This window comes from Aotus nancymaae, unplaced genomic scaffold (assembly GCF_030222135.1).
Source record: "Aotus nancymaae isolate 86718 unplaced genomic scaffold, 86718_ANA_hifiasm-v0.15.2.pri h1tg000015l_1, whole genome shotgun sequence".
In the NCBI taxonomy this organism is placed as follows: Eukaryota; Metazoa; Chordata; class Mammalia; order Primates; family Aotidae; genus Aotus; species Aotus nancymaae.
The window spans coordinates 10,245,140-10,262,487 of NW_026988427.1; the positions used below are offsets into that span (position 1 = coordinate 10,245,140).

At 48.3% G+C, this 17,348-nt stretch overlaps 1 protein-coding gene and 1 non-coding gene across 2 annotated transcripts in view; both read right to left on the reverse strand.

Moving 5' to 3' along the window:
- Positions 1-1,567: 1,567 nt before the first annotated feature.
- The window catches only part of MAML1 (mastermind like transcriptional coactivator 1), a 47,924-nt gene continuing 32,143 nt past the window's right edge, over positions 1,568-17,348 (reverse strand). The window contains exons 2-5 of the mRNA XM_021676303.2: positions 11,669-13,084; positions 9,567-9,806; positions 7,688-7,784; positions 1,568-4,907 (exon numbers count right to left, since the gene is read on the reverse strand). Of these exons, the coding sequence (XP_021531978.2) occupies positions 3,928-4,907; positions 7,688-7,784; positions 9,567-9,806; positions 11,669-13,084 (2,733 nt within the window). The 3' untranslated portion in view covers positions 1,568-3,927. The remainder of the gene's footprint in view (positions 4,908-7,687; positions 7,785-9,566; positions 9,807-11,668; positions 13,085-17,348) is intronic.
- On the reverse strand, positions 5,991-6,109 carry LOC135275180 (5S ribosomal RNA). The gene has a single exon (XR_010342882.1). It is a non-coding gene; the product is annotated as a 5S ribosomal RNA (ribosomal RNA).

The following is a 17,348-nucleotide window of genomic DNA, read 5'->3' on the forward strand; positions in this document are numbered from 1 at the left end:
AACCATTATTCCAAATGACTATGTCTGAAACCTTCATAAATATTTTAAACGGCTGCACCCTATCCCATGGAGTGGAAATGCCAGTTTAGGTGACCAATCCCCTACGGCAGCAGTTTAGCGTCTCCTAATTTTCTGTGATTGTAAACAGCAGTTTTCTGCGACTGTAAAAACCACGGCTGTACTTTTTTCTGTACCCAGAATCATTTTTGAGGATGGCTTCGCAGAATTGCAACTACCGAGGCAGACACAGCACGAACATTTTGTTTTGTTTTGAGATGGAGTCTCGCTCTGTCACCCAGGCTGGAGTACAATGGTATAATCTTGGCTCACTGCAACCTCCGCCTCCTGGGTTTAAGCAATTCTTCTGGCTCAGCTTCCTGAGTAGCTGGGACCACAGGTGCGTACCATCATACCCAGCTACTTTTTATATTTTTAGTAGAGATGGGGTTTCACCACATTGACCAGGCTGGTTTTGAACTCCTGACCTTGTGATCCGCCTGCCTCAGCCTCCCAAAGTGCTGGGATTACAGGCATGAGCCGCTGTGCCCAGTCCACAGCACGAACATTTTAAGGAGCTTGATAACTTCTGCAAAATTTCTTCCCACAAAATAATCATACAGCAGCCAGCCTCTCATACTGCAGTCAGCATCAAGCACTGCTAAGTGTCGTGCATCTCATAGGCGGAGCCACTCACTTCTGTTCTCGGTTAAGTTCTCGGATCACGGGACATAACGTACATTCTTAGCAAGACTTCACAAAGAGTCTCCAGGGTTTTCCTCCCTTACTCTGCTTTCTATGGCAAGGCCACGAACACTGTTTCCTGTGTGTCACAGATGTCTTCCCCTTTTTATTAGCGGAATCTAGCTTTTTGAGTCTATTGTGGTATGTTTCCTTGCTGTGGACCCCTGAAGGCCGTTCTTCTCTGCCCTTGGAGGAACTCTGGCTTCTCCCAGGCTACCCTGCTCCCTGCTCCCAGCAGAGCAGAGCAGGAAGAGTTCTCAGGTGAGAGGCTCCACTCACCCTTTCGGTCCAGGCTCCGTCATCTGGTCCCCTTTCACAGTGTGACATGGCAGAGGACACCATTCTTACAATAAAAAAGGGAAAACCAAGCTCTATGCAGAAGGGAAACTAAATAGGACATGGAGCAGACAGACTTCGGGGGCCAATCTATGGGCTCTACATGAAGCGTGAGAAGCACCCAGCAGCTAAGACAGCACAGTCATCCGGCCCAGCTCCCCTCCATCCCTGCACAGACGCCTGTGAGTCCCAGGGGACAGGCTGCGTTCTTGGGGTGAGGCTTGCTCTAATTTATCATCTATCAGCAGATAACAGAAGCTCCTCTGAGGCTTTAACCAAACCAACTGCCACCCAACAATCTCCAATAGGAAAGCAGCTAAATCTATGACTCAATAAGCATTTCTTTAAAAATAAAATAAAATAAAACGAGAAAAGCAAAGCATATGATGTTCGTTGTGGGGGGAAAAAAAAGCAAGCAGCTAAATTACAAAAGAAAACCAACCCCAAACTTCTGCCAGCAGATCCCAGGTGATGTCAAATACAAAGGCTGTTTCCATTCTAGCAAAATACTTTATTTTTATAATGATAAAACAAAGAAAGTAAAGATTTCTTTTTGGTGTATACCAGAGTTAAGGGCAGTAGAAGAATATGGGGATTAATAGGACTTTTATGCACTTTTGATGACAATAAAAAGTTAACAATACCAACCGTTTTCCATAGAACTCATCATAGCTCCCCCAAAACACATATATAAAGGATCATAGTTTTAAAATCTATAAAAGTAAAAAATATACAGTTGGAAGCTCTAGCGCTTATTCCGTCTTTCATATAAAATTGTAAACATTTATTGACACAAAGCACATGTGTATAACAAAAGTCTGAGCACCCTTTTCTTCTGAGTTGTGGCTCCTGGAAGACGGGGCTGTGCACAGAAGCAAAGTCATCTCCTCCCCTGACTCCCAAAAACCAGATTCATAAATAAAGCCATGGGCAGCTCCCTGGGGGGACCCCAAGAATCACATTTTATTGCTATGACACTGCAGCAAGTGAGGAGCCCACTGTGTCGCCGGCCCCAGGACTAAGGCAGAGTGCAGGGCTGGCAAGCCCTGGGGGACAGGGGTGGGAGATGTGACAGCAGCCAGAGGGGGTCAGGAGAGGAACAAGGATCCATAACCAGCCTTCAGCCGATTTTTGGGAGAAAAGCCACTGAGGGAACCCTCTTCCCCTTCAGATTGGGGAACTTACTCAGAGGGTGGAATCTTCACTGGCTTTATGATTCACCACTTCTTTGAGAGCTAAACTGAATACATGGGAAAGGCAGGGAAGGTGTTTTAAGGAGAAATGGCCCACATACCACCTGGGGTGGCAAATGGCTCTTAGAGAAGAAGATCTGAGGGTCCAAGTACCCCCAGTGAAAAAGGCACTGCTGGTGCAAAATAACTACCAATGTGTGTACAACCTCTTGTCCCCTCAACGTGACTCAGGCTGGTTGCGTGAATATTTTCCTTGGCTCAATTCTTCACATAGAATAGATACTCCTGAATGATCCATTTGGAGACTCCAGGGAAATAAAAATGGGGTTGCAGTTTCTCCATAGAACACTCGGCATCTAAGCCACTTTCCGGCATTCTCGTTTCTTTCCACCATTCTGTGTAAAGGGTCTCGCCCTATGCTCACCACCACTTTGCTTTCATTACGGGGAAGCGCTTCCTCCATCTTTGTTTTCCAACAACAGCTCACACGTCATATTCTATTTTGCAGACCCTCAGCTTAGTCAAGTCCACTTGAATCTTTCGAAAGGATGTCTTAGTGTTATAAAGCAATCTCTCTAAAAAGTGCAAGTCATCTGACATGGGAGTGGAGCTGCCTCCTGTGGGCCGGCCTGCGGCCTCCTTTCCCAAAACCTTCATGCTAGGGTTCCCTTAGGAATTCTGACTCTTGCTTTCCCCCTCCGATGTAGCAAATAATTATTTTCCATTTAGGTTGCAGAGGAAGGAGAGGCACGGTTAAAGGAAAGACATTTGTGCACAACTACACAGTGACCACGCTCCCACCACGGGCAACATACATGTTTGGAGAAACTGCAGAAGGTGGGGAAGCGTAACACTCCAGGACACTGCATCTCCACCTTCCACATGTAGCCTGGGGTCCTGCTGCCAGGACATGGGAGGAAGGGATTCCTGGGGGCCTTGGGAGGGAGGAGGAGCTGCTAGGAAGACCCTAGCTGTGTCACCAGACCTGCTATCACATGCCTTCTGTCCCTTTTTGGCATACACAGTCAACAGCCTGCACGTATGGAAGTAATTTTCCAGTGGCTCCTTCTCCCCTGAAAGCTGACAAAGAGCAGAAACAAGAAAGGCTCTTATCAAAAGGAAACCCTAGGTCTCCAATGCCACTTAATTGATTTAAACCATCACCTACCCTAATCTGTTTAAAAACCTGTAAAAAACTTTAAAAATCTTTTCTATGCTACAAATTGCAAATAATTCTGCTATATAAAGTTTCAACAAAGACTTGTCCCCAGCACTGGGGTAAGTGGAGGAATCTTGGATAAAAACCACTATGATGGCACAGAGTTTTAAAAGCATGATATCGTGGGTTTTCACTGTTGTTACTGTTGGTTTTTTGGTCATTTGGATAGAAAACCACCTTTAGAACCCTATCCTGCTGTCCCAACACCAGGTACTGACGCCAGCAGATGGGCTGGGGCCAGCCCGATGGACTGCAACTGCTGGCCTGAGGGCTGTGCAGCCACAGACCTTGCCCAGGGCCAGGCCTCACCTGGAGTTGGACTCTACCTGCCCAGCTCCCCAGGCCATGGGCTTTTGGTCCAAAGTAGTTGCTCTGTCTTTGAATCTGAGAATAAAAATATAGGATGAATAAACACTAAAAACACTACAAATCCCTCCATTACTGAGAGCCTAACAGGTCATCCAAATCATTCATCCACTCCTCTGAAGTCCTGTTCTTCAGCAGGGAGTCGATCAGGTCAGTGTGTCCAGCCACACTAGAGAGCCCACTGCCACCTGGCTGCCCACTGTAGGCAAAAGGCAGCTCCTGGCCTGCGGTCCGCACAGGGTAGGCCTGGGTGCAGTGTAGCCCCGCCCGGCTGCCCATCTGGGAGGCGGGGCTCTGGCTAAAGGCCCCTAGCTCAGGCCCTGCTGGGCTCAGGCCAGGCAGGCCCTGCTGAGGAGCTGCTGGTGGTGGTGCTGGGGCAGGGGCGCTGGTCCTCTGCTGTGCACTCACTGGGGGCAGCAAGGACCCCACCGCAGCCGCTGAGCTCATGGGAGCCATGGGCCTGGTGGGCACTGCCTGGGAGAATTGCGGGCTAGATATTTTCAGGTGGGGCTGCTGCATGTGGAAACTGGAGGCCGCAGTGAAGGGACTCATGCTGCTGTTCCCTGGGGTCTGGCCACTCAGGTTCGGCATTCCCTGATGCTGCCAGGAGGAATTTTGGCCTCCCATGGCTGGTGACACCCTTGGGACCGGTGGCTTGGTTAAACCAGAGTTCAGGGTCCCCTTATTGTGCTGCTGGGAGAGGCCAGAGGTTCCCAGAGAGTTCTGCCCATAGGCAGCAGAGACGGAGGTGTTCTGGCCCACGCTGGTCTGCCGTGGAATGTGGGCATGTCCATTGGTGGCCTGTGGCGGGGGCTGGGCAACTATCTGGGTTATGCCAGAAGCCATGCCATAGAGACTGCTCTGAGGCATGTTTTGGGAGCCAGTGAACTGAGCCACACCCCGGTCCTGTTGGCCCGAGTTTGAGGGGAGAGAGGAAACTGAAGCATGTCCAGGGCCCATTGGCATCAGATTTCCAGCCTGAGGGAACACTCGAGGACAGCTGGAGTTGGACGGACCCAAGTTGTTCATGCCGGGCACGGCAGCAGAGGACCCTACAAGACAGAGAAGAGTCTGGCAGTCAAGAGTCGACCACCACTGGGTCCCTCTGAGACCCGAGTTGCAGCAACAGAAGTCTCACGGTCACAGCACACTGGGAAGAGGGCCCTGGGGGCCGCAGGGGCAGAAAGCCTCCCATGGAATAGAGGCCTGGTCTCTGAAACAATGATAGGGTTTAGAAAGGCACAGAGGAAGGGCAAATCCCCAGGGGAGGGAAAGCCAGTAGGCTGCTTCATTTAACTTTCAAGCACCCACCACATTTCTGCTCTGCGGGGGCCCTGTGGTAGGCACTGGGGACTCTGAGGTGGACCCAACACAAGATCTGCCTCTGGGAGGCAAAGTTAGTACAGGGCACGATGGGGCATGATGGGGCACACCTAGCCAGCAGGCTGCAGGGTACAGGCCAGAAGCCCTGGCATCTGGGAAGCCTTGGGGAAGGATTCAGAGAGATGGTGATGAATCCACTGGGTTTAAAGGCGCAGAAGTTTAGCAATTTAACAGTTTGGGGAAAAGAGCATCTAGGCAAGAGTGTGCAAAGGCAGAGTCAGAAAAAGGCATCTATGTGGGGAACTTTCAGAGACAGGCCATGGCCAGGGTATGGAGACAGCGGCCAGGTGGTTTAGAGATAAAATGGAACAGCTGGTCCTGGCCAGATAGGGAAGAGCTGTGGATGGTGTGTGAAGAACGGGGTTGTAAGGCCTAACAATGGCTGGACTGAGGGTGCTATTGACCATGCTGGGGAGAGGCTTTTCAGTCATGGAGATGAGGCAGGGCAGACCATGTGGGAATGGGGGAAAGAGGCACAGGACTGTGTGACAACCTCTCACCAGACCAGACAATATAACATCTTATGGCACACTCTTTATACCACGAAATGACAAGATGGCCAAGGGAGGAGGTGCCACAGGAAATTACCAGATCTTCACTGAGTACCCACTCTGTGGCAAGTGCTGAGCTGGAGAGACAGCAGAGGATAAGACACAAAGTGCCCTTGTGCTCAGGGAACTGCTCTCTAGGCCTCCTGGCTTAAGCAGTGGACACATGGCAACACCATTAAGCAATTGAAATAGGTTTTTCTTTGCCTACAGCACCCGCTATTCCCAGGCGGTCTCCCATCCAAGTACTAACCAGGCCCGACCCTGCTTAGCTTCTGAGATCAGATGAGATCGGGTGTGTTCAGGGTGGTATGGCCGTAGACAATTGAAATAGGTTTTGTGGGTAGGAGAGTCATGAATCAGGGACTGGCCACAACTCAGTACTTTGTTCTTCCTCCTCTCTAGTAGTAACTACATAATAAAAATAGGGGCCAGGCGCAGTGGCTCACGACTGTAATCCCAGCACTTTGGGAGGCTGAGGCCGGTGGATCATGAGGTCAGATGTTCGAGACCAGTCTGGCCAACACAGCAAAACCCTGTCTCTAGTAAAAATACAAAAACTAGCTGGGTGTGGTGGTGGGCATCTGTAATCCTAGTTACTCGGGAGGCTGAGGCAGGGGAATCGCTTGAACCTAGGAGGTGGAGGTTGCAATGAGTCGAGACTGTACCACTGCACTCCAGCCTGGGCTACAGAACAAGACTCCGTCTCAACCAACAACAACAACAAAAATTGGGGTGAGGAGAAGAGGAGAGCTGAAACAGCCTACTTCATTCCCATCAATAATCCACAAAATGTCAGATGGGTCTGAAGGGAGGAAACATGGGTCAGGCCCACGCTTCTGAGATGCCTACAGATTTCAACTGCAGGTAGCACACACATAAACTTCACCTAGTCTCCTCCAGGACACACAGCTGTGGTCAGTCTCTCTGGGACCCTTTATAGCAAGGTCCCAAATAAGGAAAAACAGAGGTTTCTTTTTTTTTTGAGACAGAGTCTCACTCTGTTGCCAGGCTGGAGCACAGTGGCGTGATCTTGGCTCACTGCAACCTCTGACTCCCTGATTCAAGCGATTCTCCTGTCTCAGCCCCTGAGTAGCTGGCATTACAGGCACGCATCACCACGCCCAGCTAATTTTTGTATTTTTAGTAGAGATGGGGTTTCACCACATTGGCAAGGCTGGGCTCGAACTCCTGACCTCGTGATCTGCCCGCCTCAGCCTCCCAAAGTGCTGGGATTACAGGCGTGAGCCACCACGCCCAGCCCAGGAAAAACAGAGGTTTCTAAGATGTTCTGAGAGGAGCTAGGGAGGTGGGGCAGACCAGAGCTTACTGTATCTATCCCCTGAAATCTCCGTGCATTTCTGGAGGGATGGCCTATGAAGTTCCCTGGCACATCTCAGAGGCGACAGCTGACTCAAGTGTGCTTCCTACCCTTTTCTGGCCAACTGTCTACTAGTGATGCTGCCCTCTGTGATTCTCAAGTAAGCAGGCAGGAGGAGAGAAAGAAGCAAAAGGCCACGCAAGTGCATTAAGTCCTTATCTGGAAGACAGGAGAGTCATTTTTTGAAGACACATAAGGCAGAAGCAAAGAACTTTCTTAAGAATTACAGAAGCCATTTCCTGTTGATAAGATGTCCTCCAACCAGAAATGATTTTGCTTCAGAAAACTGTATAGCCAGGGACCCAGCAAAGGTAGTTCTAGTGGTTTGCCTTTTTGCCCTCTTCTCCTGATGCTGTGGAATAACTAGAAAACCAGACCCTTAGGCAAACAGAGGTGTATATGATGAAGTCAATGCAAGCAGCTGATGAAGTCAAGGCATAGAGCTGGGCAGACAGCAGGGATTCAACCAGCACCAGGCAGTGGCCTTCCCTGCCCTGCTCCTCATGAAGACACCCCCTACCTGTGAACTGTCCGACCTGCTGTGGGAAGCTGCCTTGTGTCGGGTCTTGGTACTGGGGTGGTGGGCGGGTCAGATGGCGTTGAAACTGTTGCTTCTCCTAGAAAATGCCAAGAACAACAAAACAACAAACCAACATGAAACAAAATCCAAAACAGAGTGAGGAAGGTCAGAGAAAAGTAACTTACGAAACAGATCTAGGGAGCAATGGCTTTTTTAAAAGGTAGGTATGCCAGTTTTTAAAAAATGGAGGGCAAATCACATTTGAAAATGCAAATCACAGCCACAACGAGATCCCTCTAGGATGGCGAGAATCAAAGTCATATGGTAACTAGTGGTTGGTGAGGATGTAGAGAAATCAGCACCCTCATACGCTGACTGGTGGGAATGTAAAATGAGACAGCCTGTGGGAAAGTCTGACAGTTCTTCCAAAGGTTAAATATAAAATTTATCATGTGATCCAGCAATTCCACTCCCAGGTATCTACCCAAGAAAAATGAAAACAGATGTACGAAAACTTGTACATGAATGTTCACAGCAGCATTACTCATAACAGCCCAAACAAGAAACCCAGATGTTTATCAACAGATGAGTGAATAAAATGTAGCATATCCATACAATAGAATATTATTTAATTACCAAGAGGAATGAATTGCTGTTACATAGTATATGATTGAATATGACATAACATAAATATAAACATAAATATAAAATGTCCAGAACAGACAAAGTTACAGAGACGGTAAGCAGACCAGTGGCTGCCAGGAGCTGGAGAGGCTTGGTGGATGGGAGAATGGCTGCTCATAGATATGGGATTTGTTTTGGGGGAATGAAAATGTTCGAAGATGGACTGTGGTAATGGCTATAAAACTCTGTGATATATTAAAAGACTGTGGTAATGGCTGTAAAACTCTGTGATATATTAAAAATGACTGAATTGTTCACTTAAGTGGATGAAGTATATGTTGTTGGAATTACATTGAAATAAAGCTGCTTTTTTTAAAGGCAGAACTAAGGCAATGATTGTCCTCAACGAATTTCACTCTCTAGAGCCAGTTCTTATGTCTTAAAAATATAATTTAAGGCTGGGCGTGGTGGCTGACATCTGTAACCCAGTACTTTGGGAGGCTGAGATGGGTGGATCACTTGAGGTGAGGAGTTTAAGACCAGCCTGGGCAACATGGTGGAACCCCGTGTCTCTACTAAAAATACAAAAATTAGCTGGGCATGGTGGTGCATGCTTGTAATACCAGCTACTCGGGAGGCTGAGGCCAGAGAACTGCATGAACCCCGGAGGCAGAGGTTGCAGTGAGCCGGGATCACACCACTGCACTCCAGCCTGGGTGACACAGCGAGACTCTGTCTCAAAAAAAATAAATAAATAAAAAGACGTAATTTAAAATCTTGAGAACTCTCAGTTGTAACCCTTCGTAGTGCTTGCACACTACACTTGGTAACCATGACAGTGAACTGTGTGTCCCTCAGGGACAACTTCACTTCCCTCTTCACGTTCTGGCTTATAACAGGCTCTGTAGTGGCAGCAAAGCTGGCCCCATAGTGAACTGACAGACAGGCAGGCTCAGTGGTTTGGAAGCTGCCGACCAGAAACATGGGACAACGTCCCTTCCACAAGTAGTTTTAGCCCCAGAGTCTGCCTTCATTAGTCTCCACTGAGTGACACAAAGGAGCTTCTGACATAGACTACCCCTATCTGTGAAATGCCACATTCCTGGAAAGAGGTTTTTAAAAGGCAAAGCACTCTTAACAACAGGCATGCAAGTCAGTGCAAATCCACATGCATGAGCAGAAGGTGTGACTGTAGCAGTGACTCAGCGTGCAGGCAAAGGTGGGAGCTGTGGTTTCCGTCTACCTTTCTTTTTACCTGTTCCGCCAGAAGGTGCTGCTGCCTTTGAAGGAACTGCTGTTGCTGTAAATGCTTTTGTTGCTGCTCCCGTTGTTTCTGCTGGTCCAAAAGCAACTGATGCTGCTTCATTACAGCAGCCTGCTGCTGGCTGCTCAGATAGGGGGAGCTGTTGTGGGAGCTGGCCACGGACACGGCAGGTGGCTGGGTCCCAACACTGGCAGCCTGGGCTGGCACAGCGACACTGGAAGGGTTTTGCTCCTGTCAACACAGATAAGGGACTGTGAAGTCTCTAAGCTCGGATCAGACCAAATAAGCTCCATTCAGTGAGTCTCATTCAAGGTTCACTCTCTTGAAGCCAATTCTCTGCTTCCCTTTTGACCTCCAACAACAACCATCCCACAGGGTTTGGGCACAGACCAAAAGTGATGACATCCGAGCATACAGGCACTGAGCAATGAACAATTACTACACGTGTGTTAGTTTTGCTCCCAGTGATTCATCAGTGACAAAGGAATGATCTTACATTAAGCACATATATATATATATATATATATATATATATATATATATATATATATATATATAAGCTCTCATATGTACACATGACAGTTCTAGTCAGCAATCAAGGCTTACAAATGTTCGCTTATCAGGACATCTGAGTGCAGAGGGGGCCAACAGGGGAAGAATACTTTGAAGGGGGCTTTGGTCAATGGAGACCACTCTGTCCCATGTGCATAAACCTTGGATTTGGGGCTATCCTTGAATGTCCCGAAACAGTACATCTGTACAAGCATTTTACTGGGAAGAGACTGCTTAGCTTTTGTCAAATAGCCATCCTCAAAAAATACTGAGTATCATGAGAACTTTAACAGATATTCTCTGCCAATATAAAGAACAAAAGTGAGTCATGTCAAAGGCTACCACAATATTATCTCGTCATCACTGACATTTTGAAGAAAAGGGGAAAACTTAGAAAAGGCAAGCAATCACTCTTTAAACCAGTTCAACTTGTTGAGCTCCTTTCTAGTTCTTATTCATTCTAAGATTCTGTAGTATAATTTCTTCACTCTAGTCACCAGAAGCTTAAGAGCTACTGAGAGTGCTTCGTAAAGTGCAAAGTACTACTCAAATGATAAGTACCCTCACCGTGCAGCTGAGTCTTTCTTCAGGCAGTGTTTAACGGTGTGAGACATCTTACTGGCTGAAATAAGTGGCATTATCAATACTGGGAGATGCTTAAACTGCTTACAGTTTTTGCCTATTAGAAATAACCATGCTGCAATGGCACACATGTTAAGGGAAAAATAAAAATAAAAAGAAATAACCACGCAATGAATATCTTGGATATAACTTTTTCTTTTATTTTGGATTATTTCTTTAGATCAATTTGTAGGGTGTATAGTATGTCAATGCATATGAACACTTTACAGCTTGTGAAAAATACTAATGTCAAACGACTTCTCAAAATCAGTGAGCTCATTTACACACTCATCAATACAGGAGTGCGTCTATTTCCTCATGATATCGCCAGCACTGGGCTTTTGAATTTGTAAAAATTTAGCAGGTATTACAGACACACAAAGGTGTTCTCGCTGCAGGCTTACCTGCAGTACTGGAAAACAGGAAACACCCAAAGGGCCATTTTCTACCCCCTGGAGCCATTTGATGCTACTAGGCTTTAGAACCATGATGAAGTAACCACGGAGCTGAGCTGTGCTGGGAAGCAGCACGTGCCTAAAATGTTATAAACTTACCAAAAATTAGGAGATTTTGAACATGGAGATCTGAAACGTGGTAAAAATAAAAAAGCCAAGCTTCTAAGAAGCACATTAAATGTAATCTTTATCTGCAAAGCACAGCCACAAATTACTTAATCTAAATCCTATGGCATGAAAGAGACACTGGAGTAAATGCAGGTGATTCCTCAATCCTTTGTGTAGACAAAAATCAAGTTATGCTAGGGAACTTATTTTATAAATTTCCACTCCCAAGAGAAGCAAAGGATGACAGCTACTACCTTCCCTCTTCCCACAAGTACCTGGGACCCGGCTAATATCCAGTAGCCAGTAACCTCACTCGTGTCTGCAGCAGAGGAACAGAAAGCGAAGGCTCATTCTTACCTGGCCGGATGGAAGCAGTGATCGGAAAGTCACATTTCCTGGCTTTGGCTTCATCAGAAACAAGGAGTTCTGCTCGTGACTCAGATGGGACAGTTGCTGGGGAAGATAAGCCATCAGGGCTGGCTTGCTCTGGCCAGACCCCGGGCTGCCCTGCCCACAGTCTGCTTTGTAATGAGAAAGGGGTTTTGTATTGCCGTAGTCCAGCACGGACCCTGGGTTATTCATGGAGTTCTGATTCAAGTTATTCGGTGGCTGGTGATTCAGCAGGCTCACGTGGCTGGGCTGGAGGTAGGGGCCTCCAGGCTGAGGGGAACTCTTATTCACACTAGGCATCATGAGCAGTTTGGAGTTAGTGAAGTCTTGCTTGTAGCTAGAAGGGCTGGCAGGCTTCTCCATGGGGTAAGGGACATCTAAGGAACTGTGGGAGGGCCCCGTCTGCTGCCACGTGGACATCTGGCCTGGGGCTGCTGCGGGGGTGGCCTGCTGTGGGTTCTGGAGCATCTGCTCACGCTTCTGCTTGGCAGCGATCTGCTGGAGCTGGTGGGCAGAGGACAGCTCTGAGGCCCCTCCTGGACCCTGACTGGGCAATACCACACTTGCAAGGGCTCTTTGTGCATTCTGGGCCTGGGCTGATGCCGGCATCAGGTTTGGACTGGGACTGTCCGCCCCGGGCTGACCAGAAGTGTGGAATAAGGTTTGGGAGCCCGCTAGGCTGGGGGAATCTGTGTTCACAGGGGCAGAGGAAGGCCCCAGAAAGGTCTGCCCTGCAGACCCAGCCCTCACTTGTGGAGAGCCTAACTGTTCTTGCTCAAAGGCTGCTGGAGAGAATTCTGTCTTAATATTAATGTCCTGTGCCAAGGGGGTTTGTGTGGCAGAACCAGAAGACTCCAAGTCCTTCTTCTCCTCAAAGTCCTCATTAAACAGGTCCTTCATGTCTTCATCGGGCACCGATCTGTTCAGCTCCTCGATGAGCTCCTTCCACTCCTGCTCGTTCAGGTTGAGGTCTGGCATGAGGTTGCTTTGCGATATGGAGCCAACAGTCCCAGTGATCATGCAAGGCAGGTCGTCGACAGGCTCCTGCTTCAGTTCTTTATTCAGGCTCAGAGGAAATGACTCACTGGGGTTACTGCCTCCATTCAAGTGGAGGCTTGAGTCGGCCAGACACTTTTTGTTGAGAGAGTCTAGCCCCAGAGAGTGCTTCCCACTAGACTGCAGGGCGTCTGCTCCGGTAGGCTTGTCAGGCTGACCGAGGGGGGAGGCTGGAGGCAGTCCATTGGAAGAGACGGCAACTCCCAGAGGGGTCTCCCAGCGAGTCTTCTTATGCCCAGGAAAAAGGTCCCCATAGCCATTCTGTTGATCACCATTCTTAGGGGAAGTGGTGCTGTCAAGATTTCTCTTCACTGTATCATGAAGATGCTAAAAAACATCAAGAAGTATGACTTAGATACATATGAATTTGCTCTGCTTACGACAGTAACGAACCAAGGGCTGACGTCCCTGCAATGCTCGCCAGTGGGTTCTGCTTGCACAGTTTACACTCCCACTTCTGGGGCCACACTTCCATTTTCCCTGACAGTCCTGCACCTGGCCAGTGAGAAGTGTCCAGCTCAGCTGTGGGAAAGTGACATATCAGTGCCTGGGCTTTTGCAGTCCTCTTTCTGTAGGACACAGGCATGAGGCTGCCCACAGCCATCTCCATTTGGAGGTTTGCCCAAGAATGGAGCCAACAAAAAAAGGGCAGAGGGTACACATACTTTTTTTTTTTTTTTTTTTGAGACGGAGTTTCGCTCTTGTTACCCAGGCTGGAGTGCAATGGTGCGATCTCGGCTCACCGCAACCTCTGCCTCCTGGGTTCAGGCAATTCTCCTGCCTCAGCCTTCCGAGTAGCTGGAACTACAGGCGTGTGCCACCATGCCCAGCTAATTTTTATATTTTTAGTAGAGACGTGGTTTCACCATGTTGACCAGGACGCTCTCGATCTCTTGACCTCGTGATCCACCCGTCTCGGCCTCCCAAAGTGCTGGGATTATAGGCGTGAGCCACCGCGCCCGGTCACATACATTTTTTAGGACAACATCAGAGCCCTGAATCTAGTCGTACCTGAGACCGCCCATCCCCCAGGGCTTTCTACTTATGCGAGCCAATAAATCCCTTTTTGTATTTAAGTTTGTTTAACTTGGGTTTCTGTTGCTGTCAACTGAAGGAGCCCTGAAGAGCACAGTCTCTCTTGGGTCTTGGTGGGTGCTGCCCACAGGCACCACATCTCCACCTGGCTGTGCAGGCCAGGCCCATGCCATTCTTGGGCCCACCTCTTCTCCCCAGGCCAGGCTGCTTCCTCACTTGCCCTGCAGGCTTCTGCCGTTCTGCTATTGTCCCACTTTCCTCCCCATCAGCTTCACTCCCCTGCTCCCACTCTCCACTCTCACAAACCTTACCACTTCTTTGTTTGTTTGTTTTAGATGGAGCCTTGCTCTGTCGCCCAGGCTGCAGTGCAGTGGCATGATCTTGGCTCACTGCAACCTCCGCCTCCCAGGTTCAATCAATTCTCATGCCTCAGCCTCCCAAGTAGCTGGGATTACAGATGCGTACCACCACGCCTGGCTAATTTTTGGTAGGGAAAGGGTTTCACAATGTTGGCCAGGCTGGTCATAAACTCCTAGCCTCAGATGATCCACCGGATTCAGCCTCTCAAAATGCTGGGATCACAGGCTGAGCCACCATGCCCCTCACTACTTCCTATCAGGACTATTCGCTTGAACAGAATCATGTCTGGTCTGACACTGTGACTCTGCTTCCCATTCCTCCTCAATGGATTAATGCCCTGCACTTACTAAGATTCTGCCTTGTGCCAGAGACAAGTGCTATGGGGAACAGAAAGACAAACAAAGCAGCTTCTCCTCTCGTGAGCTTTCAGGACATGGGACATACATAGACATGGATATGGACTGAGAGCACCGTACAGTGAGTACTCTAGGAGTTCAAGGGCAGTGATTTCATGATAAGAACAGGCCAGAAGGGATCGTAAGGGAACAGAAGGTGGAATCTTTCTACTACTTCCCCAGCTGCATGTGCTGCAGTCAGGACTCAACTCCACTGCCCAGAGGAGGTGCCTATGCTCAGCCTCTGAACACATGCTGCTCCTTTCCTGTGTTTATTACTGTTTTTGTCCTTTGTCCCCCACCCCTCCTGCTTCCCACAAACCCTAAGCATCTATAGCATGTTAGAAAATGTTCCAAGTGACAGCCCTCATTATCATTATTATATATTTTTTGAGACATAGTCTCGCTCTGTCGCCCAGGCTGGAGTGCAGTGGCATGATCTCGGCTCACTGCAACGTCTGCCTCCCGGGTTCAAGCGATTCTTCTGCCTCAGCCTCCTGAGTAGCTGGGACTACAGGCACGTGCCACCACACCCGGCTAATTTTTTTGTATTTTTAGTGGAGACAGGGTTTCACCATGTAAGCCAGGATGGTCTCAATCTCCTGACCTCGTGATCTGCCCACATTGGCCTCCCAAAGGGCTGGGATTACAGGTGTGAGCCACCGCACCCAGCCAACAGCCCTCATTATTATCTTTAGACAGGGTTCAGAAGAGACAAGGAACCCCCAGCCAGAGAAGGGCCACCTGGCTTTCCACATCAGCCCTAAGAGCTCAGGTAAAGTATCCTGGTCTGGGTGTCCCACCTGGGGCAACTCCACAGGCATCAGTTCTCAACGGTCCTCCCTGGTATCAGTACCCACTGGATACCAGGGAGGACCATTTTCTCAACCTCTAAGCCCTAATTCTAATGTCTCTGTTCCTTCTTTTTCCCCACATCAAAATTTGCTTATTTCTTAACTGTTAAAGCTGACTACACAGTGCTCTATAAATCTAGCCAAGTCAGTATTTAAAAAAATCCATATATGGGTAACTAAGTCGGTCTGAAAAAAAAGAGAAATCACAGGAATGCCTGACAAATGGAACTGTAGGGCAGAGGTAAGCAACGATCCTAGGACTCAGGAACTCCGCCCCACAGCTGCAGGACATTTGCTTTACTTTCATGCAGGTTCTTCTGCTTTCTACTGCCATCTAGGGGTAGAAGGGAATCATGCACCTAAAACGGACCCTTTAAAAAATCCATTATTTGAAAAGTTTTCCTTTGTGGAAGGTAAATTCATACTCATTTAAATGGTCAGAGGAAATAAAAATGCGTTGCTAAAATTTCCTTGATTTTCATCTTTTCTACCATTTTCTTTTGTTCCACAGTGCCAGGTCTGGGCTATCTGCAAACCTGGGAGCTCAGTTTTCCATTTTCCTTAAGAAATCTAAAGGGTCAAGGCACTTCATGAGTCAGCTGGCTGTCCCAGATTAGAAACAATCAACAATCTTTCTTTGCCCTAACAATTCTAAAAGCTACCACTCCCTCATTCAATATTCACATGCAAACAGCTACAGAGAAGTTCCAAAGTAACAACTTAATTTTGCAGTATCTATTGCCTTTAACCAAAGGAAACACTGGGCCATTTTCTCAACTACTCACAAAATGTAACTGGAATAACGTAGGCAGAGATAGGAATGTGGAATGTGGTGGTCCCTGCAGATTTTTAAGCCCTGAGCATTTGCAGGAAGGTCTGATATGCAGGGCAAAGATAAGTAAGCCTTGGAGCCTAAACTCCAAGAATTACAATAAAGATGGGAAAACAGCCTGAACAGATTAAAAGTTATGCAAGAACAAACACAGAAGGTGCTATAAGGCAATACTAGACTGGCTGCCGTGTATCAATACAGGAGCCTGCTCCCAGCACATCTGGTACTTCCGGGTGCTCAGTTTAAGGTGCCATGAACGGCAAGGTAATCCTGTGACCTGCATGTACACCCCAGGTGAGTTCCCGGAAGAAACGATCAAACTCACCTAAGATATTCTTCTATTGTTTCTTATTCTGGCCTCAACTGACAAGGCCGTTGGACTTTGTAACCAAGCTTGGCCAACCTCATGACTCCACACCCTAGGACCCCCTCCCAGCTTGCAAAAAACCAACTGTAACTTCTGTAACTTTCCGCTGCCCACCCCAAACCTATAAAACTAACTCCTATCCCACCGCCCTCCACTGATGCCCTTTTCGGCCTCAGCCTGCCTGCACCCAGGTGAATAAACAGCCATGTTGTTCACACAAAGCCTATTTGGAGGTCTCTTCCTTCAGAGTGAGTGTTTTAACACTCAGCTCAAAGGTTCCTGTTGTAACTACTGAAGATTTCTGTGGTGTACAGGAAGACCCAGTCCTGGGAGATAATATAACCAGATGCTCGTGGTCGACTGGAGAACCACATGTGCTCAGCATTAAACCAAGATACTCTGCTGACCTAACTCCCATTCTAGCCTGTGCCAGCTCCCTCCCTGGGAGGCCATACTCCCCTGGTGCCACCTGCCATCCTCTGCTCTGGGAGAGGGGCTCCAGGCTACCACTGCTCTGAATCAAGCTGGAGCTGGCCACACTTTGTGGACTCCTAAACAGCATCCTGTTAGTCTCGCACCCACCATGTGCTAGCCTTATAGGAAGGATAATCCTTCACCTGGTCTCCTCTTCCTCCTTCTTCAGCCACCCATTGCTGCAATCCCAGCATGCTTTGTGGCCAAACTCATCATAAAAATGACCACACCTAGATGCTTCCACTCTGCGCTGAGAGACACAGCTGCTGAGGAC